Source organism: Psittacula echo, assembly GCF_963264785.1.
Source record: "Psittacula echo genome assembly, chromosome: 13".
NCBI lineage: Eukaryota > Metazoa > Chordata > Aves > Psittaciformes > Psittacidae > Psittacula > Psittacula echo.
Genome location: NC_137749.1, coordinates 2,976,363 through 3,002,709, shown reverse-complemented (window position 1 = coordinate 3,002,709; position 26,347 = coordinate 2,976,363). Strand labels below are relative to the sequence as shown.

General features: G+C 40.8%; 1 protein-coding gene across 1 annotated transcript in view; it reads right to left on the bottom strand.

The window, feature by feature from the left end:
- Nucleotides 1–7,301: 7,301 nt before the first annotated feature.
- ATP2A2 (ATPase sarcoplasmic/endoplasmic reticulum Ca2+ transporting 2) overlaps nt 7,302–26,347 on the bottom strand; it is a 40,005-nt gene continuing 20,959 nt past the window's right edge. The window contains exons 6-20 of the mRNA XM_080628943.1: nt 24,984–25,064; nt 23,090–23,175; nt 21,681–22,145; nt 18,944–19,032; nt 15,928–16,030; nt 15,252–15,383; nt 15,038–15,160; nt 14,647–14,865; nt 13,148–13,483; nt 12,683–12,903; nt 11,629–11,831; nt 10,749–10,834; nt 10,449–10,582; nt 9,276–9,393; nt 7,302–9,157 (exon numbers count right to left, since the gene is read on the bottom strand). Of these exons, the coding sequence (XP_080485069.1) occupies nt 8,888–9,157; nt 9,276–9,393; nt 10,449–10,582; nt 10,749–10,834; nt 11,629–11,831; nt 12,683–12,903; nt 13,148–13,483; nt 14,647–14,865; nt 15,038–15,160; nt 15,252–15,383; nt 15,928–16,030; nt 18,944–19,032; nt 21,681–22,145; nt 23,090–23,175; nt 24,984–25,064 (2,666 nt within the window). The 3' untranslated portion in view covers nt 7,302–8,887. The remainder of the gene's footprint in view (nt 9,158–9,275; nt 9,394–10,448; nt 10,583–10,748; nt 10,835–11,628; nt 11,832–12,682; nt 12,904–13,147; nt 13,484–14,646; nt 14,866–15,037; nt 15,161–15,251; nt 15,384–15,927; nt 16,031–18,943; nt 19,033–21,680; nt 22,146–23,089; nt 23,176–24,983; nt 25,065–26,347) is intronic.

Genomic DNA, 26,347 nt, shown 5'->3' with positions numbered 1-26,347 from the left:
TGCTTTTATTCCTGCTGCCTCTATTGCCTGGAAAGGGTGATTAGGAAACAGATTTCATCTCCTTTCCTGCTATGATTTATCATCCATGCTATAAATTCCAAGGCTTTACACAGTTGAAGGAAGCACATCCATCATCTGGCTGTAAATAGGTGTAGAGACCTTTACAACTTGCTATAGGGATTCCTTGTGTAAGGCACCACGCTGCCGGGTGTGCAGCCATGGCACGCAGGGAGGTGCTGCGTGTTGCAAGCAGGACATGGCCCCTTCCTAACCCCGGAGTGGTCCCAGTGTCAACCCAGTGGGGATTGCCTTTGCACTGTTAGCAACGGGTAAAGGGAAACTGAATAGCTTGGTGGGATGCTGGCAGCGGGGCTTTCACCGAGACGGCAGTGTCTTGGTGTAGACTTCAAAGCCTGTTGTGCAGCTGGTGAGGGGAGCTCTTAATCTCATTAGGAGTTAAGATCAGAGCGTCAGCAGCTCTGTTTTGTGAAAGGCTGGATGCTGTTGGTCTTCCAATGTACATCTGTCAAATAAAAGCCCTTCTGGGTTAGGTAGAGACCTCCCTAAGGAGCATGTAGAACCTGGGTAGATGTAGGGAAAGAGCTAAATGCTGAGCTGGTCTCACCAGGGCAGCTCTGAGTTCCCCACCAGCCATTTCTCATTTCTTCATTCCTCAGGCCCATTTTGGCACATCACATACAGCTTTTTGCTGTTCTATTGCAAAATCTGATTGACACAATGCTGGGATGTGGGTAGAAATGTCACTGGGGCTGCTTGGGGAGGTTCTGTAGCTCCGGGAGGTGGAGGACTTGTTAAAGCAGGTTCTGGGTGCTTTGGAAGCTTGGCCTTGGTTTCTGACAGGCCATGTGCAGCGTGCCTTGTCTGACGGAGCGGAGATTGAATCGATGCTTGTTACTTTGATCTGCGAGAGGTCCGGATGCTGTGAATATGAGTAGTGTGGGGTTTGGGAAGCAGCTCATCGCAAGTCCCTGCTCTCTGGTTGAGGCTGGAATCTCCAGCACCTGATGGCAGGTTTGTGCTCATGGGTTGGTGGCTGTGGCTTCGTTCTGTGCCGTCAGTTCCCTGAAGGTATAAAGCCTGTGGTGAGATGTCCCAAGAAGCTGGCAGTGCCCATAAACCAGAGGGTTAGAGTTTTATAAAGCTGCAGGATTTGGTACCCACAACTTGGAGGCAGAGGTGAACTGTGCCCACAGCAAAGCGGCCGCTGCAGAGGACTGGAATTGCTGTTAGCAGTGTGGTGAGATGACAGGTATTTGGCAGGAATCCCTGGAAAGCTGAATAGCTCCACCATGAATCGTTGTTGGCATCGCAGCCTGCAGGCAGTGAGGAAGGGAAAGGAGACACATTTGATGAGTTAAGAGGTGATGGGAGCTTGTTTGCCCACTGCAGGTCACTCTCAAGTCATGTTTATGTCTGTGCTTAAGTCACGATGAAGGGCAGCAACAACAGAAACCTCATTTAAGTCATGACTTCTTCCAGTGGTGTCCATGCAGCACAGCAGCAAGCATAGGATCAGAGCGCTCCCTGTTTTGCAGTCACGGTACACTGGAGCTGCGTGACTTGGTTGGGAAGGTGCAAGCTGGCTGCAGCTTGATTGCTGAGAGCTGCTGATGGTATCTTTCCCCAGCAGTAAAGCAGCGCTCCTTGCCTGCCTCTGTAGGGAAGGTTGACTCTGCCACCTGCATACATAGCAGCCTTGGCTTTTCTTCTCTTGCTTCCTAATGAAAGCAAAGGTGGAGGTGACGAGGGTGATACTTGAGCAGTTCTTTAGTCACTGAGCTCAGGTGCCTGGGTAGTGTTAATGGGATGGTCCAGCCTTTGGGTAGCCCAGTGGGGGCTGTTTGCTGGTGCTGTTGGCGTGTGCTGATGACAGGCTATAAATACAACATCAGGAAGAGCGGCAGTTGCAGATAAGAGCTGAGTGCTGAACGTGGTTCTGACAGCCTCGGCCCAGAGGTGAGGAGCAGAGCTCAGCACCACCATAGTAGGAAGTGGTCACAAGCACTAACACATCCTCCACCTTCCTTTAGGGCAGCTCAACACTGGAATTCAAACATCACACTGTTGTGTTTGAAGGGTCTCACACATGTCACCTCATTTAGATAATGCTGTTTGCTGCTGGTTAAGAGGCATTACATTGACGTTAAAGCACATTACTGCAGTTGCCTGAAGCTGTGTGTTTACAGAGGCTCCCTTTCCTCTTACTCCAAACTAAACTCAGTTACAGACTGCTACCCTGTGAGCAGGCAGAAGAGCCCCTCTTTTGGAAAAGAGCAGTGTAGAAGTACTCCTAGCAGGTTACTCATGGTGTGCACTGTAGCAAACACATTTGGTTCATCTTCCTTTCACCTACAGACAGGGGAAAGAGACTGAACAACTGTTACGTGCTGGGGCAATTTAGAAGATAGAAAAGGACAAAAAAAGTGAAGATGGAGTTGGGAAAGAATCGTTTATTTTGAGTTTCTCAGAGGGATTTTACAAACAATGGAGCAATTTAAAAAAATCGAGTGATCAAAGTACTTGACAGTGTCCCTTAAACACACACACAAGCCCCCGGACAGAGGAAATCACACCAGCGAGGAGGTCAATACTGCCGGAAGAGCAGCTGGCATCTGCATAGTTCTAGGAGGAAAGATTGCAATGGTGTTGGTGCTATAGTGAGTGTCATCCTGGCCTTAATATAAGAGAGCGCTGAAGTATGAACAAATGTACCTGCAGAAAACAAAGTGCATAAAATAACACGCAAAGTACGTATGGTAGAAGAGATTTATTTACCTGATACAAATGAAACCGGGTGTGATGCTTCGTACTGTCAGCATGGAAAGAGACAACTGATCTTATTTACAGCTTCTAAAGGTCGCACATGCAGTTGTGGTCACTGGGTAAAGTCGGTTGTTGCTGTTTTAGATAAATGCATCACGATAGTTTGTATTGCACCAACATCTGTCTTACTGCCTTAGATTTAAATAAGTTACATTGCAGTGCAAAAGAGGTCCATTTGCACACGATAGAAAAAAAAACAGCCAAAGTTCTGAACTGGAGGCTTATGGTTTAACATTCATCTGTAAGTTATTTCCCAATGGATTTTATAAATAGGATAGCATTGTACATAAGCTGTTCTAGAGTAGTACGGTTGGGATGATACAATACAGAGAAAGATTTGGCTACGATCGAAGGCATGCATTATTTTGATATTGTACATTGTATAAACTGACATTTTACATACAGAAATATGGGAAAATTGGCTGACAGCTCCACAATTCCTTGTTCAAGGATAACCCAACTCTTCTCCATGCAGCACAGAACCCAAACTTCTCTGGAGACAGAGTTTCCCATTCAGTATGCTAGATATTGCACGGTTGTACATCTGTAATAATGAAGTCCTAACGGTACCACACATTTCTTCCACAGAGAAACACAATGAGTGTTGTTTTAGGGAAAGCAAAGAATCTTTACACAATACATGCAGAAGGTTTGGTAGATGTGTTGCTAAAAACACATGCACGCAACAAAACAACCTTACATTTCTGCAAAATTGTTTAGGAAGCGATTACTCCAGTATTGCTGAAAAGGAAAGAAAGAAAAGGCATCAGTTAATGAAAGGATGAATGCTCAGTATCATCATACAAGCAAGACTAAGATCAACAGTGACAGAAGGAAGAATGTTAAGTTTGATAACTGGCTGCCCTGGCATTGGAGGGACACTCTCAGGTTACTTTGCTCTTAAAGCCCAGGACTCTGGATTATGGCTCAGCAGTGCTGAGTGCAGCAGAGCTCCCTTTAGCATCAGCCAAGCCAGTGCTTCCTATGTAAGACCTCAGTGAAACAGAATTAAGACATGTTTAGACAACTTTTGCCTTTCTCTGCCTGACCAATGGCAACAGACAAGCCGCCTCACTTGTAAGTTTTACTTTTGAGTTCTATACTACAAGGTTTGAGTATAAGAACTTCAGGTTCTTAAGAACTTGAAAGGGTGGTTTCTCTTCAAGGCATTATATCCAAGCTTGGCCCCAAAGTGACCTAACAATGTCCCTTCTCCAAGTAATGCAGCTTATTCTGGGAAGCAGTAGGAAAGCTTTGAAGAAGTCATTAAACTACACGGGTTAATGTGTAGGCAAAGGGTAGAGTACAATGTAATAAAGCTACTACTGTACTTTACCCCTAAGTACAGCGTACGGTTAGCCTTGCGTCTAGGAGAGAAGAGTACTCTGATTGCCTACAACTTGATGGTGGCTCTTCAAAACCCTGCTGCAACACTACGCAATTTAGGCTCTCCTGCTAAGATTTGGGAATGCATATTAATGTAATTAAGGATGTAATTAGCAGAGATTAGGGAAACAGTTAATGGTTAGAAGTGCAAAAAAAGTAAACAAGACAGGTGCAAGAGACAGACAGCTTTGGATCAGTTTTACCTCCCTTCATCTCAGCAAATTCAACCATCTTTAGGCTGTTTAGCAGGTATATTCTGTGCATCAGCTGTGTTCTTGGAACAGAGACCGAGGACTGCTGTACTGCATTCTATCATCCCATTAAAAACTCACTTTCTTTTGACTGCCCTTCCCTAAAATAGCCTCCCTACAAACATAAGCCTGGTAGCATTCTGACAAACTCATAGATACTTTCCTGCAGCCTCTTTCATCCTTATTTATTTGCAATAATGCTTTAGGGAACTAAGTATGAACTATTTTTATTGCTTGGAAGGCAGCAAAAAGGAGCCGCTTGCTGCGTAGCTCACAAACAGCGCTTTGAATCACATTTGAAAGCAGAGAGGGCCTGAGGCACTATAAAGATAAAAACCCCTGTCTAAAATTGCCTGCCTGCAGCTGCCTGACCCTTATCTCTGCTCTGGACCAGGCTACAGAACACTTGGGTTCAGGAGGAGCTGCTCTGGTACCAAACCCTGCTGGCTTCCCAGCATAAGCTGGTATCCTTCCTGGTGTTCATAGCATAAGGTAGCATCAATCCCATGATTGATGCTAGCCTTACACACCTCTCACACTAGAAAGTAAGTGGTGATATGTGAGGACACTAAGGAATCCTGAAGACAGTGGAGATGGAAAAGCTCAGTGAGATGAGAGCAGAGGGAAACAGAAAGTATAAAGCTGTTTTCTAAAAGATGGGCCAAGAGATAAAGCCTGGGTAACTTTTATTTCTGCTTAAATAAGTGCTTCCATTGGTATAGTCACAGGGTTAACACGTTCAGATAGGAGTTGCCTATTTCCATCCCCAGATGACCCTAGTACAGTGAGGAGGTTGGAAAGGAGATGTGTAGGGAACAAGGAAACTTAAGTGAGAGCTTCAACTCCAAGATGTTGGCGAGTCAGTCTGTTCTAAATGGAAAAGAACTCCCTTCCTGGCTTCTCCAGATGAAAGGACTGACAGCTAAGGAATGACCTACAGGATCTACACCATTAAGAATGAGCATTTTAATGCACACATTTTCCTGCAGTGCATTACTAACCTTGCACTGGTTTTCTATGGTTTCTGTAACTGAGAAGCACTGCCTCATGCTATTCCCATGCCAGAAGCACACACAAGAACCTCCCTCAGCCTCCTCAGCTGAGAAGGGTTAAGACCAGACCCACAGCTCCAAGATGCCAGACAAGGAAGCTTCCAGCAGAAGCTGATTTCACTGCCTAAGAGGAAGCTCATGGTAGGTCTTAGCATTTGGCCAGTCCAGACCACACAAGGCCGTTACTTACTATGTAGTGGCAGCACTTGGAAAGCAGAAGCATTGAAAGCACAGCAACAGCTACCATGAAACCCAAGGTAAGTGCACACTGATCTTAAGGAACCCTATTGCTCCATTCCTACAGGACCATTTGGACAGCAAGACTGGGAGAAATGAGAGACAAACCGGGTAGATGACAAGTGCTTGGGCTCTTCAGGAGCACCTTATAAAACCTGTTTCCATAACCTCAGGAGCCTGTAGGATGAATGCCATTCCATTCACCCAGCCATCATCCAGCTTTCAAAGGCAAACTCCAAGGAACACAAGATCCTAATGGAAGCACTCCCAAGACACGAGAAACGAGCAAGCTCTCATATCCACACGGAAATCCATGACACAAGCAGCAAGATTCATCTTCAACACAGATCGAGCTCCAATAAAGAAGCTGAAGACTGAATTCTACCATCAACAGTCATTTTCCTCTTCAGCATCCTAGAGACAGACGAAAAGGGGGTGTAGAGCAGGATTATTCAGCATAATACACAGGGATAGGATTGTACAAGCAGAATCCTTCATGGTGACAGGAAGACAGATGGCTTCAAAAAGCTCTGGAGGTTCACTCAGAACCAGTGTTCAAAGAGTTTGTGACCTGCCTGCCCTGGAAAATGTTCATCAATAACATTGGGAGCACACAGAACTAGCTTGCTAGTATTAGTTTCCAACAAATCACATACTTGTGATTTAGAATGCCTTGAGATCAAAATAGGTACATGACCTACTATTTTCTGTTTCAAGAAACAGGGACAAGTCTCCGACTGCTCATTTATTATCGATACAGCCAATGGCTGGTGCTGGCCATTGGTTTTGTGGTATGCAAAACCTTAGTGTGCCAAAAAGACACGTTCTTCCACACTGAAGAGGGCGTTCAACAGGATTTAAATGCTTACAGTTTGGCAACACACCTACTACATCAGCAGGTCCAGCTCCTCTGAGTCACTTCAGCATCAACTTAAACAAGTCAAAGTCTATATAAACAGTGAGTATTCACAATGCAGTGGGATTTCAGATAGGGCCGGTGTATTCTGAGGTTAGTATCTGTATTTGAAAGCTTGAAACCTAGAGAATTATCTGTGCTCACTGGATTCCAGCTGGCACGGATAGAACATAGCCTTTAACGATCATTTTCCTCTATGAGGAATCAGAAAGCTGTTTGAATGTGGTTATTCAAGCAGATGAGCCAGCACAAGATAACACAGCACCTGCTACTCTACAAAGACATAACGACCCCAGTCTGATTCTCAAAGACTCTCCTGTTAAGCTGAGACTGTCCTTCTGTCTTTTCAGATGACCACTGTACAAAGTGTTCCCACTCATGGGAAATCAGCTGGTTTTGCAAAGAGGAGTGCCTGCACTTTGAGCACTGCAGACAGCAGAGAGTAAAGAAGGGTACAGTCAGCTCAGAGCAGCATCCCCTATTTCAGAGCAGGAAAAAGCTTTGGAGTAAACCAGCACCTGACCACAAGTACCAGAGTGTTTTGGACACTGAACATACACATTAACAGCTGTCAGTGTCTTAAGTTACAGATTTGTCCAATATTATCTCGAACTTAAGACCAAAAGCTGTAAGATCTTGGGGCACTGAGGCTCCTGGGTGCTATAAAACAAGACCCTAAAATACACTAAACCCAAACGCAAACACTTTGCCTTTGGAGTCAGTAAATTTTGAGCTTCAGAGCACAATCCAAGAGTCTAAAGTGGTGATAATAATGTAGCACAGCAGAGGCTGACAAAACACAGCATGGGAATGAAGGAAATTACTATTTATTCTTCAACACGTATACAGCATATGCTATTTTACAGCAAGTCACCACTGGCATGGTGAAATGGGAAAGAAATACTCACTTTAGTCGATGAAAGTTGGAAGGCATTGGAGAAAAACACCACAGTTAGGACTGTTAATGACTTACACGTTGTTGGTACAGGACTGAATTTGAGAACATGCTTTAACATTTACCGTCATAATGAAGGTGGTTAGTGCCACATTAAAATAAAAATAGTTCTATACAATATGTTCAATTTGGTCATGTGCTATTTACAGATTTTACAAAACACACACACGAGCTTTGTTACTTCAAGTCAGGCTAACAACAGGCCAGCAGAGTAACTCCATGTATACAACTGCATCATTAGTGCCCTAAAGTGTAGGAAAATCCAATTTCTAGCTATGCAGTGCAAGTTATTTTTCCAGGTCTCATTAAAAGTTGTGATCTTAAAGGGGAGGGGGGGGGAAGGAAAAAAGAAAGGATCTGACACAGATAAATAAAGTATTAAAACCCAACTTAACCCCTCTTTTGAATTAAAACAGATTGTGGTTGTTAAAAAGGCCTGGTTTAGATTTAGGTAGACAGAAGTAGCCCTCCCTATCCCTGCATAATGGGCAACACTGGCAAAATAAGGTCCGTTACAATAAAATACAATAGACAAATAAATAATCTTAGAAAAAAAACAACCCTATGTGTGTGGAGAGGATGGAAGAACCCCACAGGCTGCACCTGGAATGGTGTTTTCTGCACGAGCAAGATTAGGCATACCTCATACAGAAAGTGGTGTAAACAAGGACAGTCAAGAACCAAGAGTGAGGGGAGGTGGGGGGGGAACCGAGAAGAAATCCTGACCGAGGTAGCAGCACTCTCTACCCAGCGCAGAAAGTTCTGCTTCGGAAGCAAACCTGACTTCATGACAACTTAAGTTTGGATGATCATGCAGAAGACAAACAGTTACATGCTTGTTTAGTTTTAAGACGACACACATTCATTCCCTAAAATCTGCTGCCAATTTAGTTTGATAGTGTCCGCTGGCTCAAACAACATCACCTGTTTTGTTTTTTGTACACAATGAATAGACTATTGAACAGAACACTGTACATGCTTTCATCTACAAAAAAATATTTGCATAAAATAGTGTTAGTTCTCTGTACATGTCAATGGACACTTGAACTGTGTATAAAAGAGGAATATATTGCCCCCACTGAAGTCAGAAAAAAGCAAACAAACAAACAAAATCTAGATTATGAAACCTCCATCACCGGCAAATATGTTCATGTGAAAATTCAGCAGAAATAGACAGTTGCTCTAAACAATAAAAAAATTAAGTTAAACTTTTTCTCTTTGAATGTAAAACTTGTCATCGTGTCAGTCAAGACCAAAACATATCACTAAAGTTAGTGTCTGTGCTGTAAAGCCAGATAACCAAGGGCATAGTAATGAACACAAACGGCCAGGAAACTCCTTCGGTGCATGCTGACAAAGAACACTCTTTGGTGGCAGGCCGCACACTATCTTTACCAGGTTCCAGGTAGTTACGGGCCACATATTTAAGTGTTTCATCCAGCAGAATGACAGGTAAGGAGATTTTCAATACCATCAGCCATTGTGTCACGTTCAGAGGTGTGATCTGGAAGATAATCTGAAAGGAAAGCCAAGCGTTACATCTGTTCTCCCTTCTCCATCCCTCGCCTTAAGCTGTATACAAGTTCTTGCTTTGTCCCCAAGATCAGGGATGGGTGTAAGACACGTGCACTTACTGGCAGAGGTTCCACATAAAGGATAAGGAAGTGGAGTGACATGGACAAGCAAATGGCGCCCACCAGCCAGATGTTTTCCCATGGGGGCATCCGCATCAAGGACTGGTTTTCTGATAGACTGCAACAGAAACATGGTACAGACGTGTCCATAAGACACCAACAGGAAATACAATGCATCAGAAAACTAGCTGGAAAGAACAGCAGCATGGCAAGTCACGGTTATCCCAGTCATGAAAGAAAGAAAGATACGGTTTATAGATATGTTGCAACTTTAAGCTCCCTTGGAAGGCTGCTTAGCAAAGCAGACCTAACTCAGCCTCACATTTGCTTCTTAAAGCTTTTATGTTCCCCTCATTCCTGATCTAGTCTGTTTTTCACTATGATGCTGACATCCTCTCCATGAGAGGGATAAGGGAAAGATGGGCACAGCAACATACGACAGAACTCTCCCCAGTCTACTGTATGCCTGGGGACCTATTGCATCCACTTCTGAAGTTCACCTCAAGACTGGCTATACAGAGGACCAAGGATCTGCATCCTCTTAATGCCTGTCCTTTCCTTCTGCTCTTCAGATTCCATCTGCATTTAGGCTATATTGTATTAAAGGCCATGATCCAGAACATCAGATGTAGAGCAACATCCCACTATGTAAGGCTACCTCAGTAACTTTAAAGTATTTAAAGTTTATTTTGTTTTTAAATTAACTGACCTCTAAGCTATTTGAAGAAAAATACCCTTGACATTGTGCTATTTAGTGGTTTCCATTTATAATCTAATATTAATTGGCTAAACCCACACTCCCTTAGGGAAGGAAAAACTATTTTCCGTATCTTCAGCATTCTTATTTTAGTTCTCCTTGATATCACTCGATACCAACATAGGAGGGATAATCTGATTGATTAAGCTTAGATTAGAAATAATGGAAAATATTTCAGTTGCTCATGCTTAGTAAAATACCAGAGTGAATTGGCAGACTTAAAAATATACCTTACGATAACAGATCTCAAGTGTTATCCCAGAGAGTCATTTTGTTTGCACTACAGGATTCAGAAAGGAAATGTGACTCATTCTTCATTAGCTGAGCTGTCCATAGGCTAGCAATCAAACTGCACAAAAAGCAGGATTTCAGATAAGCTGTGCAGCAGCTTTGCTCTACCACTTGGACATACAAACCTGTTGAGAGCATTGCACATCTCTATGGTGACAAGTACGGAAAGAGCCATTGTCATTGGATAGGGAGACTCAAAAACCACACAGTCGACACCGAAGAAGTCTGGATTGTCCTCTTTGCACTGCAGAAAATGGCTCTAGAACAGAAGAATGGGAACTCACTTTCACATCTTATTGACTTGTCTCATGAGATAAATGTCTGTAACCTATTGTTTTTCTACAGTCATTTCAATAACCAGTATGAAAAGAAGCATGTACCTCCCCCCTCTCCCCCCCCCCCAAGATATTAAACTGAGCAAATACCAGCTGGTAGAAGGAAACTCTTGGACCACCATCAGCAGCAATAAACCACCAAGCAGCAGCACCCACTGTGGCAGCACCAACATAACCTTCAAGAAAGCAAAGTGCTTTTATCAGTATTGTGAACTGTGCGAGAGACAAGATCTCCTTTGCCACACTTGAACTGCTACCTCAAGACCTCCAGTACTGTAGAAGAAATAGACTGTAATTCATCTATTGTAACTCATCTATCTCCTGTGGAAGAAATCTGTTCCACCAGTTGTAAATTACATAACCATTAAATACTCTCCTAATATCTGTTTATGGAAGCTGACAGCTAGAACAGTTAAGGCAAACAAGAACAGCACTTGGGAGTAATCAACTTGCAATTTTTCTTCCTTCCTCTCAGAACTCAACATGTCTGTACTTACACCGACTAACACTAAGGTTTGCTTTAAGATCTATCAAGTCAGTTAGGAAAATTAAGGTCACGACTTCTGGCATAAGACAGGGTGCATTAAATATCCACATAGATACTTATTCTAGCTTTAAAGCACTACAGCTGCATTTAAGGTTTAAATCTACACCCACAAATTGATACTCCTTTATTTTCCCCCGTTACAGCCAGGCCAGCAAACCTGTTGTCTTCTACTTAAGCACAAAAATGACAGTTGTCATTTTCAGGTTTAGGAGTAGTTCTATGTAGGACTTCAACAGCTAATGCAGATAGGCATTCACTAATGGCTGGTCTTGGTTCTTCACTCCCAATCCCACAACATGCTTGTCTTCCTAAGGCTAATTTCAGCATACAAGGAGATCAGACAAACTGCTTTCAAGTGGATCTCAAAAAAAACCCCACAAAACCTGCCTAAATTTACTTAAGAAAAAGGCTATTACTACTTACATCCAATAGCTAGGTAACGGAAGAAGAGCCATCCACTGATCAGTGGCTCTTTAGGGTTGCGTGGTGGCTTATTCATGATATCAAGATCAGGAGGATTAAAGCCCAGAGCAGTAGCAGGGAGACCATCCGTCACAAGGTTTACCCATAACAGCTGGACAGGAATTAGAGCTTCAGGAAAGCCCAGGGCAGCAGTCAAGAAGATACTATAAAAAAACCCACCAGTTACCAAGCTTATTCTTGTGCCAGTAAAGAAGTCCTTTTAATTCTTAAGCCTAAGCCTGTAGCATCACTTCTCTCAAACAGTTATCCATTTAATACCACAAGCTGAATATTCACATTCAGAAAACTAAAAACATAACAGCGTTTTAGCTGAAGAGACTAAGCTTCATTTATCTAGATTACTGCCAGTCCCTGCAAATATTTAATGAGCATGTAACTTTCATGGCTTTGAGCCTGTGTGAATAAATAGAACAGAAACAGAGGGTGCAGCAAAAGCCATATGAAGGACAGCTTTGAAGTTTACAAGAAACAAGGCAAGACAATCACTGTGTTACATCTCCACTCTGGGATGTAAGAAAGCATGCTTTGATATAAACAACTGTTAGGAGATCAGGATTTACATTCTGTTACCAGAAATGCATTCTGTGGCATCGGGTCACTACTCCTTCCAAAGACACAGAAGACACATTCTTCTGTAACTTGAGGTTAAACAAACATCTATATTATATCTGTGACTAAGTTAACTGAAATACCAGATCTTTTCATTTTTAAGGTTTTTATTTGCCTATTCTAGAGTATTACTCCAATCAGAGAAATAATTCTGAAGCATTTGGCCACTAACTGAACTAGAGCATTATACGCAATGTCAATCTTTTGTGGTATGCTAAGTCTCCAGTCAAGACTAGGCTGGAAGTACACAGACTTCCACACAATCACAATGATCAATGACCTGGAGAACCTGTTTCTCTGTTTTAGTGAGAAATATTGGAAGTGAATAACTAACAAAGAGTCCATCATCACTACTGCAGGTCAAACAAAAACATTTCCAACCTACCAAACAACTTCTCCAACATTGGAGGAGATCAGGTAACGGATGAACTGTTTCATGTTGTTATAAATGGCACGTCCTTCTTCCACAGCAGCTACAATGGTCGAGAAATTGTCATCTGCTAAAACCATTTCAGAAGCAGTTTTAGCCACTGCAGTACCAGAGCCCATAGCAATTCCAATTTCTGCTTTCTTCAATGCAGGGGCATCATTGACACCGTCACCAGTCTAGAACAAGAATTTAAAGTTGAAAGAAGAAATAAGGTGGGCACTTACATACAGGACCAGAAAGGAATTTTGCACTGGCTACGGTTCTGAACCATTAAAAATCACTTAAGTGCAGAACTATTCTGAGGCTTTGAGTTCTGGGAAATGTAAAAACAAGTGTTTTCCAAAGTAAGACATTGGTTTGAAAAGGCGTAATTTGGATGTAAACAGTGTGTGCCTTACAAACAAGAGTTCAATTACTTACCATAGCTGTAATCTCATCAAAAGACTGAAGAAACTCAACAATTTTGGATTTGTGGGAAGGCTCTACACGAGCAAAGCAACGGGCATGGTGGCAAGCGTCTCTCTGGGCAGCAAGTGAGAGCTCATCAAACTCACGACCAGTAAAGGCTTTTGTAGAAACATCTTCATCTTCCACAAAGATACCGATACGACGACAAATAGCCACTGCTGTGCCTTTGTTATCACCAGTAATCATGATAACTCGAATGCCAGCTTGTTTGCACAGCTTTATAGATGAAGCTACTTCAATTCTTGGGGGATCCAGCATACCCACACAGCCAACAAAGGTCAAGTTGGTCTGAAACAGGAGAGCACCAGGTTTTAGGAGACTTCTCATCTGACAGTAGTAAAACAATCATTTTGCTTGCTATGTATCTCTCAGCGTAGTGATGTTTGTTTTCACTCCTCATCCACCATGTTGTGTGGTTCTACCTCAAGCAATTAAGACAGAGGTCTATGGCATCCTGCCATTTGGTCAAACCCAGTGTATTATGAATGATATTTCTGCTCTTATGTCTTCCCCTCCTCCTGAAAGGGTTACTTCACAGATGTTCCCTGTTTCACAATACTGAGAGCACTTTACCTCTGACACTGAATTCATACAGCTGGAGAAGAACTGAGAAGTAACAGATCTATATACACATTAAGAGGAGATAAATAAGAATTGAATGCTTTTGGAATCGCAATGCTACATGGTACCACCTGCATGATGAACATATGGGATAACACAGTTAATTCTCAGAGCACAGCCACACCCTGAAGTGGGATCCTACCTTTACAAACATATCCTGCTTCAAACACACTTCAAATGTGCTCTAGTTGTCAGCCTTGCAAACTCAACCTGCAAGCAGTCAAGCCTCTCTTTTTTGTAATCAGTGCCAGGAGCACAGAGCACAAGCCAAAAGCTCTCACGTAACTGTTGTCATTCCCTCCCCTCTAAATCCCAGATACAGATTTCATTGGAAAATTACAGAACAGCTAAGATGATTATCATAGACCACGCTTTTGCAGCTGACAGTATGGAGGCAGGGAAGTGAGAGCTTAACCCTCAGAGCACAAAATGACAAGTATGTTTCATCACAAAATACCCAAAGAGGTCTTGGAGTTGAGCAACGTCAAACTGAAAACCAGTAAAGCTGAAACCACAATGCAATTTGTGCAGTATTTTCAGAGTTTAAGGTGTTCTGATCCTGAGGACCTCATGTATGCACATAAAATAATCCAATTTGCAGCTAGCTGTTTAACTGCATCAAGAACACAGTTTCTTCGAAGATATATATAGTCCCTTCTCAAATTGAGCATTCCCTCAATACATATGGCTAACTATTGTGTCTGATACCAAAAATACTCAAAGAGAAAACTCTCAGATTACCTTTCTCAAGAAGTAATCAGACGCAAGGAGTCCCCATTCTTCAGTTTGAGAGAAAGAGAACTACTAAAAGGATATTTTACTAAACTTACCTCATAGTTAATGAAATTTGAGGAGTCCTCAAGATTCATTTCCTCTTTTTTGGGTGGACTGTCATGGGTAGCCAGAGCCAAGCAACGCAATGTGTCTCTACCAGTTCCCCATTCTCTAATAACAGACATTATTTTCTGCTTAATTCCTGGGGTTAATGGTATTTTAGCATTTCCAACACGGACATGTGTGCATCTGTCAATTACACCTTCAGGAGCACCCTGCAGAGGTTAAAAAAAGAGTAATTTAGCTTAATAAGTCCCTTTCCATTACAACATCTGCTCAAATTACAAAGTCCTTGCTTCATCTTCAAGCTGCAGTTGTGCCATAACTTAGTACTGTGCTACCTCTGCAGCCATTCCGTAACTACACTTTCCTATGTGAGGAACTGACCTTAACAAACATCTTGCTCATGGATGTGCGGCTTGGTTTGTTTGGTGTGCAATAGACAGACATGGACTTTCTGTCTCTTGAGAATTCCAGAGTGAATTCTTTCTTCATGAGCTGTTTTATCACCTTATAAAGAAAACAATGCATAAAAATGCAATTAGATAATACTACAACACTCACTCCCCAATGAATTCAAGATAAAAGAAAGAGTACTGACCGAGTTGCAAGCATTTGCGCGTTCAATCCTAGAAAGTCCTTTCAAGTCTGTGTCAAACACGTTCATCTTTTCAACCAGACAGGTAAGCGCTGTTTCTGTGGCTTCACCAACTTTTTCATATACTCCCTTAGCCTTTAGTTAAAGCAAACAAAACCACAAGAGTTTACTTGAAACCTCACCTGGAACCTACCAGAGACAAATGCTCAAGTTTCACAACAGAAAACAAAGCTTAACAAGTCTTACAATGGCTTATGAAACAACCAAAAAATCCCCTAGTTTTAAAAAGCAGCTTTGATGAGCATGATTTGTAGGAAGATTCAAGCCTTCACTCTCAAGTGAAGGCTTCTCAAGATGAGCAGAGAAAGATGTCAGTACTTTATCATCAAGCATTTAAGTCATTGAGACATAGCGACCTTAAGAAGGTAAGGCAAAGCAAGAAAGCAGCAGTGCATTCTACACACCAGGAGACCTCTACATTTCAGATTACACGTGCTGTCTGGCTTTCATTTTATCACTGTTCAAACAAGTTGTTTCCAGAATTAACACTTAAGAGGTCCTAAATACTCTCCCTCTTGACTAGAAGGGCATTTACCACTGAAAGGTATTACACAGACAGATGAGAACAAACATTTATCCTTATTCTCACACTCTCCTCTGTTCTAGGATATGTACTTACTTCATTGTAATCCAAAGAGGAATCATTACAGAGCGCACAGATCGTTGCAAGTTCCACAAGGCCATCATACTGGCTACATTTAATAACTTTGTCATCTTTATGCCTTTCCAAAGGAAGAAAAGGGGGAGATTTAAGTTAGTTATTTAGTATTAGCATCTCACCTTTTCCTCTTCTTTAATCCCTTTACTGTATTTCCATTTAGTACAATGCTTATTAGTTATGGGCTTGGAACTACAGAACAAGAAAATGGTCGAGAAGAGCAGGTTTAATAAAAAGATGAGTTCTGCAGTTTAGATCAGAGTCATGAACAATTACATGATCATCAATGAAATCACTACCTGAATTACAAAACCTTATTTTCTCCAGTGACAGTCATACAGCAACGCAGAAGAGTTCAGTGAAGAGGCATATGAGAGCAGTATTAGAGTACGTGCAGGACTTGGCTGTTCCACGTAGAAGAAGGATATTGTTGGGAGTATTTAGGAGTTCAGCTTCCTTAACCTTACTGCATATTCTGCAGATTTACTGCCATGCATTAAATGCATCCTCTGGGCAGGCATAAAAGAGATTTGGCTTCTAATTTCTTAAATTTTACTCTGCCTTACATGTGAGCCCTCCTAAAGCAATGAAAAGCTAAGTAACTTCATAACACAAATGCCACTACAAAAGAAACACTCTTTTCTAGTAGTCATGTACACCTAATGATGAATAGCTGAAATCTTTCCTGAAGTAATGCACCATTTAGGCGTCACAAAGAAGCAGCAACTTCTCTGCTCTGACGTTTGGAGATAGGTAGAAAATGAATTCATTTTCTGTAACATCAGCATACTTCTAGAGCAAGCATAAAAGACCCAAGACAGTGTTCAATACTGTTATTCCCCCCTACCAGAATTAGTAAGACATAACTCGTATATAACATCTTCCATTGAAGCTCCCAGGGAGCAGAAAAAAGGTCTGGTGGTAGAAAGATGTGGATCACTACTCCAGAAGAGTTCCTAACACAGACTACAACGTGTCCAATTATGTAAGCTTTTGTTCAGTCTCTTGCAGTACTGCAAACAAATTCCAGTGTTGTATAACACAGCATGTGAACCAAATGCATCTTAGAAACACAAGTGTGTTTTGCAAGTGTCATTTTGCACATAATACTACAGCTGTAAGCAGTGGCTTTAAAGTGTCAACTCTTCAAACTTCCCAGCAGCTCCCAGTTTGTCACATTGTCTATCACAGTTAATACTTCCTGTTTTCACCTCTTCTGAACTCAAAGAGAATTAAGCTGTTTGACAATCTCCTAACATCCCTGGGAAATCTGTCACTGTAACAACATTTTAGTTTTTCCAGTAAGAAATATTCGTAATTTTATATTCTGAACAACATCTTAGGGGAAGGGATGTATCAAATACTGTAAGGGTGATCGAAAAATACTGATTTATTGCAAAAACACTTAACGGTTATGAAATAGAGTAGGTTGTCTGTACAGCTGTGGAAGACAACAGTATCTGAAATTAAGTACAACAGAAACATCTGTCGGGAAGGTTCAGATCTAGGGCAGGTCCTGCTCTGGGGCAGTGCAATGGACTAGGCTGCCTCCTAATTGTTCCCATGAATGTTTTTGTCAGTGACAGTGTGCAATTCAGAGTCAGTCACCTTAAAATCCTCACAAAGCCAATGATTTCAAAAGCTTTCCATAAATGCAGAAATAAATCAACCCCAAAGGTTTGAGCATTTAGCTATTTGTTTCCTTATGCTCCAGTAACAGCCTCTGTGGCCATTTCCCTCTCACAGAATGTTCTTTACGTACGTGAATACAGCACGACGAACATGTTTGTTCACATTTCCCTGGTTCCAGCAAGTAAAAATAGAACATTAACATACATTGATGGCTGTCATCTTATACTCAGCATCTGCCACCACACTATATTTTATTGTTTTGTTTATCCAGAGCTCTTGCAAGACCAGCTAAAGCGTAATAGCTGGATGCTTTGCAAGAGCTAGCATGTCACCTTGCCTAAGTAAATGCTGTCTCCTGAAATGAAGGCATAAGCTTTTGACAGCAATTAGCTCTGAAACAAAAGAGAATTGGGGAATTAAGATTGCCAGCTGCTGAGAACACCATGGTTTAACAGCTATGAAAATTAAACAGAGATAATCACTGCTGAGATCAGTGAAGTCATGGAGTCAGAGGCATGCATGTGGAACTCTGTAAGGTTGAAATGTTTACAATAACTGACTCTTAATTCTACTTCATACATAGTACAATTCTCTTCTGCAAGTAAAACTGAACTGGTGAGATTAAAAACACATGAAAGACTGAGCAAGTAAAAGGAGCTGTAACAATACAGTAAGAAAAGGCTCTAGAAGCAGAGCCCTAAAAGCACCTAAAATTGTCAGGATGAACCGCCTATCCCACTACTAGAGACTTGCAACTGATGAAGTAAACCAGACATTCCTTTCCTAAGTGAGTGGGTTTAACACCAGCTCAAATACCAATGGCTGAGACAAACACACATCTATTCAAGTACTGATGCAGAGTCCAATAAACTACTGAAGGTAGGGGACAGGAAATTGCGGCGCAAGTTTAAGAATTAACTCCAACACATTCATAGGAAAAAAAAATCTCCTACCTTCTCTGAGGAAAGGGAATAGAAACATTGAGTTCACAGGTTAACAGAAGCTGTTCAGATTTATGCAGCAGTTTAAGCACTGGGATAGCTCATCTCAGTCCAGTATGATTTCAGTAAAATAAATCCAATCAACCTACCCCTAATTTACTTTTAGATTGTCAAAGAAACATTGGAATACTGGAGTCTGTGTTCAGTTAGTTTCATGAAGGTTTACTTCAATAGAATTTAACTTCCTTTTACTGTTAATTACTTTCCCTTCTAGCCCTTCAGTGTGCATTCTCACTGCTTAAGCTTTCATTTATTAACTATCACTGCTGAATATTCCATGCATCACTTTTCAAGCCTAAAGTAACAGCGCATAAACAAATATTTAACTTCAACAGAACACTTACACTTCTCCCATGGGAGCGTATGTTGAACCAGTTACAGTAAATTCATTCAGAAAACAGGAATCTCCTTCTACTCTCTCCAGGATAAACATCTGAAATTAAGAGTTAGAAGCATTATTACTTTTGAACGATAATTAATGTAGGGATTTAAACACAGCTGTTAAGCAAGCAGGTACAAGAGGCAAGCTCAGGTTGAACACACGAACTAGACAAAACCAGATATGACATTCTGTACTTCGACCCCGTGTATGTTTGAACAGCCCCTTATACAGAAGCACAAAGTGCAGAAAATAGCATTTCTGCTCAATAGTTCTCATCTGAGAACTGAGTTGTGGCACAAGTACATCACATAATTGAAAACCACATAACTACATACACTTAACTTCAGCTGTGAAGACTACTCACACATCCACTGAACAATCCTGAACATAGCCCAAAGCTCTTCCTAGGCTTCAGACTTGTAAATCAATTCTCCAGCAGCTCCAATAAAAGCAGCACAGGGCAGCTTGGAAACTGGAAGTTCTTGCCAAAGTAAAAATAAAAGCATCTACAAATACCAGAAGCTCCTAGCTCTAAGAGGTGAGATTTTAGGCAAGAGCCAGACTACGGCCAGTTTCCCTTCATACCAGCCACTAAGTGTTTCCTTGTCCTGGTTTTGTAGTTGAAAGTCACTGTTTTTAAGCTACCAGTGCACCGGATGATACATTCAGACAGCTCAAGGGCCCTTCTAGCACAGGCTGAAATGTTATTTTCAGCTAGAGATTCAGTTGCACCCCATGACACCTGCATCTCAATCTTGCCTTTGTATTTGTTTCCTTTCTAGGAGACCTACAGGCAAAACCACATCTGGGATTGATGGGAGATAAAAACCATAGTGCCTGAAGCTGTCATACTCTTACCATGACTTGCTGGAGTGGTAGCAGAGAAGAAAATTTATCACTAATTGATTCTATATCTTAATGGAACATCTTACCCATTGGTTAGCATAAGCCATTTTGCCAGTGTCTTTCCTTCCCTATATTGTGCTGCCTTATGTTTTAGGCAAACATCTCCACAAAATACAGCCTAATAATTAGGAGTTCTGCAACTGATCTGCATCAATGTCCTATAATCTTCAAAGTGGTTTAAAGATCAAAAAGCTAGATAAGCTGATGAATTAGAAGTCCACAAAGAGAGTAAGAGCATTCTCAAAAGGGATATACTGCAGAAGGACCTTAAAACACATTCCCTCAAGTCTCCTCCTAAGGCAGTATCATTTCTGACTGACACTTTTTAGTATAGGGTTCTTTCAGACACTCAGGAGTTGCAACTCCTGACATAAAATCTAACTACAAGTAGAATATGCAGTCTTCCTCAAAAGCTAAGCAAGAGTGAAACCAAGCAGCAGCGTATAGTTCGCAGATACTATGATTTTGCTACATTTCACAAAATCTTGCAATTAAGGTTATTTTGTAGCTGTCAGAGGTTAACAAGGAACCAAGTAAGTTGCACTGGACAAAATCGGAAACATTTAGCCCTTCAAAGGTAAGGACTAGAGCAGTTTGAGCTTTTAAATAAACACCACTTAAAGGATGAGTTAACCAGGAAGCCTTCTGCTTTTGGCATCTGCATGATGAAAAAATCCCTGCAAAGACTAGGGCAGTTATGCAACTCTACTGCAAGTAACCTCCTCTAGAATACTGATGAGCAGCTGCTTTGTGTCTCTTAGGTATAAATACTACAATACTTAAGGAAGTAGAACAAGTCAACCACCAATTAGAAAGAAAAAGCCATCAATCACATGAGAATAAAGTGCTTAAGGCTTACAACCTTTTGCGACTGGTGTGCAGTGCTCAACATTTATGCATTTGGAATTCTGACCCAATGTAATGACTCTGAGTATTTGATGTCCTAGAGTTCCTACACCACCAAACATCTACAGTTACACAGAAGAGCCTCATGTTTTCTCCATGAAATTACTATACCAAACATCAAGTATAGGAGAAAGAACTGGCAGCTGAACTTGGGTCATGTTAAGCTATAAAAGCCCCACATTCATCAACACAAGAATGAATACTGGGGGGAAGGGACAAGGGGTACTAACTTATGCTTACCTAAAGATATGCCACACATTGAAGACAACCCTGGCAATGCTAGTGTCAGGGTCAACCACACCTCAAAGTTGCCAGATTAGTCATACAATACTGCACATTGGAAACACCAGTGATCTACACCAGACCAATAAGAGCTACTGAAGATAAAGTAACCAAATAAAGGTGGAACAACTCAGTAGCGAAAATACCACAGGCTATCCAAGTTACTGTAGTAACGGCAAAGTTTCCCCATCACTGTCATCTTGCTAAGTAAAAGAGGCAAGTCTTTTTACATTTACACTGTAGAAGCAGGATGTGTGTAACTATTTTACCTTTCTGAAACAGGCGATTAAATCATACTACATAGTTACCAGTAGACTGAATGGTTTACAGACAAGTCAATGGAAAGCTGCTTGCAAACAACTTTGCCTTCCATCAAGCGAGGGTACAACTATTTTTGGCCATGACTAAATAAGGGAAGAGATAAAAGCCTTAAACACTACACAGTGGAAAACTGAATTAAAAGTGGAAGCTTATCTTAGGAAAATAAAGCAAGATTTTTATGATATGAGAACCCAAAGACTTGCAATCAAAAGAATTCAAGCAATGCTGACTATTCAGAGGGGCTGAGGAGAGAAAGCAAAATAGAAGCAGCTAGTTGAACATACCCTGCAGACTGACATCTGATTCGTGGTCAGAGTACCAGTCTTGTCAGAACAAATAACTGAGGTGCAACCCAAGGTTTCCACAGAGGGAAGACTTCTAACAATGGCGTTCTTCTTGGCCATTCTCCGGGTTCCAAGAGCCAAGCAGGTGGTAATGACAGCAGGGAGACCCTCAGGAATAGCAGCAACAGCAAGAGCAACAGCAATTTTAAAGTAATAGATAGCACCTCGAATCCAGGAGCCACCATGAACCGGATCATTGAAGTGACCAATGTTTATTATCCAAACAGCGATGCAGATAAGCGAGATGACTTTTGACAGCTGCTCTCCAAACTCATCCAGTTTCTGTTGCAGTGGGGTTCTCTCCTGCTCAGTAGCCACCATCTCATCACGGATTTTGCCAATTTCAGTGTTTACTCCTGTTGCAATAACCACTCCCATAGCTTTACCAGCAGCAATGTTAGTACCCTATGTAAAGACAAGGGAAGAGAAAACTTACAGTCAAGCTATAAACAGGTTTTGGTGGTGGGTTCTGTTTGGTTTTGTTTTAATTTGATTTAAAAATCCGAAACCAACAAAAACACCTTACATAAGTCAAGACTGTGTTTCAGCTAGGATACACAGAAAGATGAGAATGACATTACCCTAATATCTGTAAGGGAATACTCCAGGGCAGAATTTGTGCTTACAGAATGGGCCAGCCCCAAATGAAACAGTACTGATCGACAATAAGCAACATAGTCAAACCCAGCTGCTGAATAAGCAGTATGTATTTCAATTGGAATCTTAAGTGGGTTTTTTTTCCTTCCTTTTATGAGGATTGTATTTTGCCATATTTAATGTTATTTACTATGAGTAATAGATGCGCTCTCCGGGGCTCCCTGTGAACACACTTAACATGAGAAAGCACAGTTAGATTTTCTTCAAGGTGCCTGCCAACAATATGGGAATAGTTATTTTGTTATCTGAAAGGCATTCAATGCTTCCTTTAAGGAAATTCACACAACCTGTTTAATTTCTATTGATAACTAGCTTTCTAAGTTTTAGCCATACAATCCCCACAATTGGTTTGGGCTTTCTTACCAGCCTTAACAACTGTTACTTTAGAAAAGCCGTGTAAAAGCACTTTGAAGGTGTGTGTTCAGCTTTCAAGACTTTCTTGTGAAGGACAAAAATCAGTTTCCTCATATAAACTCGTATCAAGCAACATCTTCACTCAGGACCTCTTTTGTTAGCAGTTATTTCTATTTTTCAATTCATTTAGTTCCATGTACATAGAGACACACATACAGATAATACAGCAAAGAAGTCCTACAGCTTTTAGGTGAAGGCCTGAAGTTCTGCACATTTTTGTTTATCAGCTTCAGTATTATTTTATAGAAGTTTTAAACATCTAAACCCAAGTAACTTACAGAAAAAAGCATGTTCTTCTTGTCTTGGTTTACAGCACGAGGATCAGGCACAGGGTCAGTGTGCTTAATAACAGACACAGATTCACCTAAAATGAAGATAACAGTCTTAAGAAGAGATTATACATATACCATCTGGAGTCCTACAGGGAATCAAAAAGTTATAATCCTCAGTCCTAACATTTTGTAGGATGTCAAACTTCTTTCCTCAAATGATTTTATTTAATTGCTGAAGTGAAACAGGAAATATTTCAGCTGACAAAAACCATGAATGGCTGGCTTTTAATGGAAATAGGAAAGTAAACATTTTATGGAGTCAGACTAAATGAAACATACACCACGTCTTTTAAGGAACAGGAAAAGTAAGCAGCTGATATTCCACCTCTCCTCTTAATGTAGGAAGATCTACTCCAGGAATTATTGTGTGTGTTTCTCATGTAATAACAAGCATTTCTGTTCTTTATGTGCTGTAAAAGGTATGTTCTCCTTTAAATAACCAGACGTTACCACAGTTATACATCTGTGATTGTATACATCATGGTTATACTGGCAGACCTGATTAAAGTGTCATGCACCCATTTGTTTGTTAAATCTTTAGCTGGAAGACTTTAGAGAACTCTTCCATAAAGACCTTAAGAGTATTAATTTCTGCAAATATGTCACACAGGTATATAAAGGTTTCTTTTCTATAGAACACAGATGTTAATTACCACATCAGATTTCGTAAGATGCTGCCATTAGCTTCCATCACTGAGTTATGCTATTTTTTTGTAAGCCAAGAGAGCCAAAGCTTCCTACTTTTAAAAGCTTTAAAGTTGCATCTTAGACTTCAGTTGTGCTTTATTAGTTAGGAGACTCAAGCATCAACTTAAAATAGGCTGAAAACAGAAAAGGCTTTCTTTAAAAAGTTAATTCTGTTATTTAAACAAAAGTAAGGACTTATTCCCATTCTGGTTCTGGTGCATGTCTTCTTCTACTTCCTTCAGTTCTGACAGCTTGACGAACATGGAGTGCCTACATTTTCTTATGCTAAACATAAGTAAGCTCAATCAGTTCTATGCTATTCAGCGTCTGTACTGAGAAACTTTGGAGCCTGTTTCAAGATAGATTCGAGGATCAAAAATAGGTTTCTTACAAATACTTTACTGTTTTAAAATTCAGAGCTAGTTAACATTAATTTATGCTACCAAAACAGGCAGACAGATCTTCATGTTCCAGCCAAGAGAATCAAAACGTTATAGCACGCCTGGTTGATTCCTAGCTTCTTTCCTATATTCAGAAGTACTGCTACTTTGTTTTGTTTTCAACAAATCTGAAAAGTGCTCTAAATATAGCTCCTGCATTGGAGAGCTGGTACCAGGAAACACATGAATGCTCGTGCACAGAATTTCAGCAAATAAGGCTTTAGGGCACTCAGTCTTTAGGAACAGTGGTTTAAAAGCTGCCTGAATTTCAAGTTATTCCTTCCTGTGAGAAAAAGAGGGGAACTGTTACAGAAGACATTTAGTAAGTTTTCAGTACTTTCATTTTTGAGCAGTGACAAGATGTTCAAACCTAGAAGACTGCACAAACTAGAATAGAAATCCTTCATTTTGCAGTTTCCCACAAGTTACTGGTGTGTGCCTCGGGAGGGGTAGGGAGAAAGAAAGCCCAAAAAAAGCATTACACTTCTCAGTAAGAATGTTTATCCCACTAAAGTCAATATGCAAAGCCAGTAATGAAGCAATGCATTCAGCTACTCTAAGAGTTAAGTTATTAGATCAGAAATCTACTGCTCTTTAATGGAACGGAGCACTTGAATAGCTACAGGCTTGTTTCTAATTGATCATTCTAAGCAAACAGTGAAAAGGCACTTGCAATTATGCACATAACTATCCAAAATTCACAGAAATTATACCTGTGAGAATTGACTGGTCTACCCTTAGAGTTGTAGATTTGATAGAAGTAATTCTTATATCAGCAGGAACCTTGTCTCCAACTACAAAGAAATGAACAAGACAAAGTTAGAATGTTGTTATCTGAGAGATTTCTAACCAAGCATATTATTACCTCCATCAGCCAGGAAAACCATTTTCCAGTAATGGTCCAGATGACTGAGATTACTATTACTACTTTGTGGTTTGCAATACTCCAATTTTCTGAGTATCCAATATACTTCAGCAATTGAGATTTGCCCTCAAGATCTCTATCCCTACCTAACCTCAAAGGAAGAAGCTGTAAATCACTGAATTGTTTTTCTAATCACATGATAACCACTTGAAAGCAAAGGGAAAACATTATCAGGAGGAAGAGATCTCTTTCAGAATATGTATTTATAAAAACCCAAACCCCAGAGCTAAAGTGCATCAAGTTTCCTTTTCAGGATGAGTGATCCTGGAAAGTTACCTGGTGGTTTTCCCTATGCCCAAAGCAAGTCCTCTACTCTCCAAAGACCAGAATGTTATTCACATTTATGTAGAAACTAAAAGAAGTTGTATTTCCTTTTCTTTGGCACCAACTGTGAAAATAATGCTTCTGCAAATCTACTCTTTCAATGTTATCCTTTAATACTGTGAGATGTTTCAGAGTTAGAAGTTAATTTCAGGTCATACACTAGCTTTATTTTTCAGTAATGCTTATTAAACATACCACAATCCATGTCCCCATTAGAATTCTCTCAGCACTCTTATGTTTATCTTGTCATATATATTTCTACTTTGCAGAAAAGAACACTGGAGGGAATAAAAACCCAAAGCCTCCAACCCTGGTGTTTGAGATACCAAGGCAGCAGGAGATACAGGATGTTAACAGTATGCTCCTAAAGATGGTAGAGGATAAAAAAGTCAGTTGCCAGAGCTGTGTGGCCAGTTTAGCTCCTGCATCTCTGTCATCCCAGAATTCTTCCACTTTCTTGCTTTCTCTTGTCTAACTTTTCCTAGTTTGTAAGAGCTAAAGCTCCACCATTTTGTGATTACTGTGAATAAATGGCTGCATGCAAATTAACTTGTGCTAAAGCATATTAATGAGAGTCACGTTTCTGACTCATATTGGGGGTTCTACATTCTGTATGTCAATATTGCTGATGAATGTGTATAATCAAACATTCCTAATGTAATTTAGTACTGCGTGTATTCAAGCCTCAACTTCCTTTTTATGATAAAATAAGGGAAGGAAACAGAGAAGGGAGAATAACTAGCTCATAAAAGCTGATCTTCTCAGTAGATGGAGCCTGTGTCTCTGCAGTAAAATTAAAACAAGCTGCAATTCCTGCAGGAACTGCTT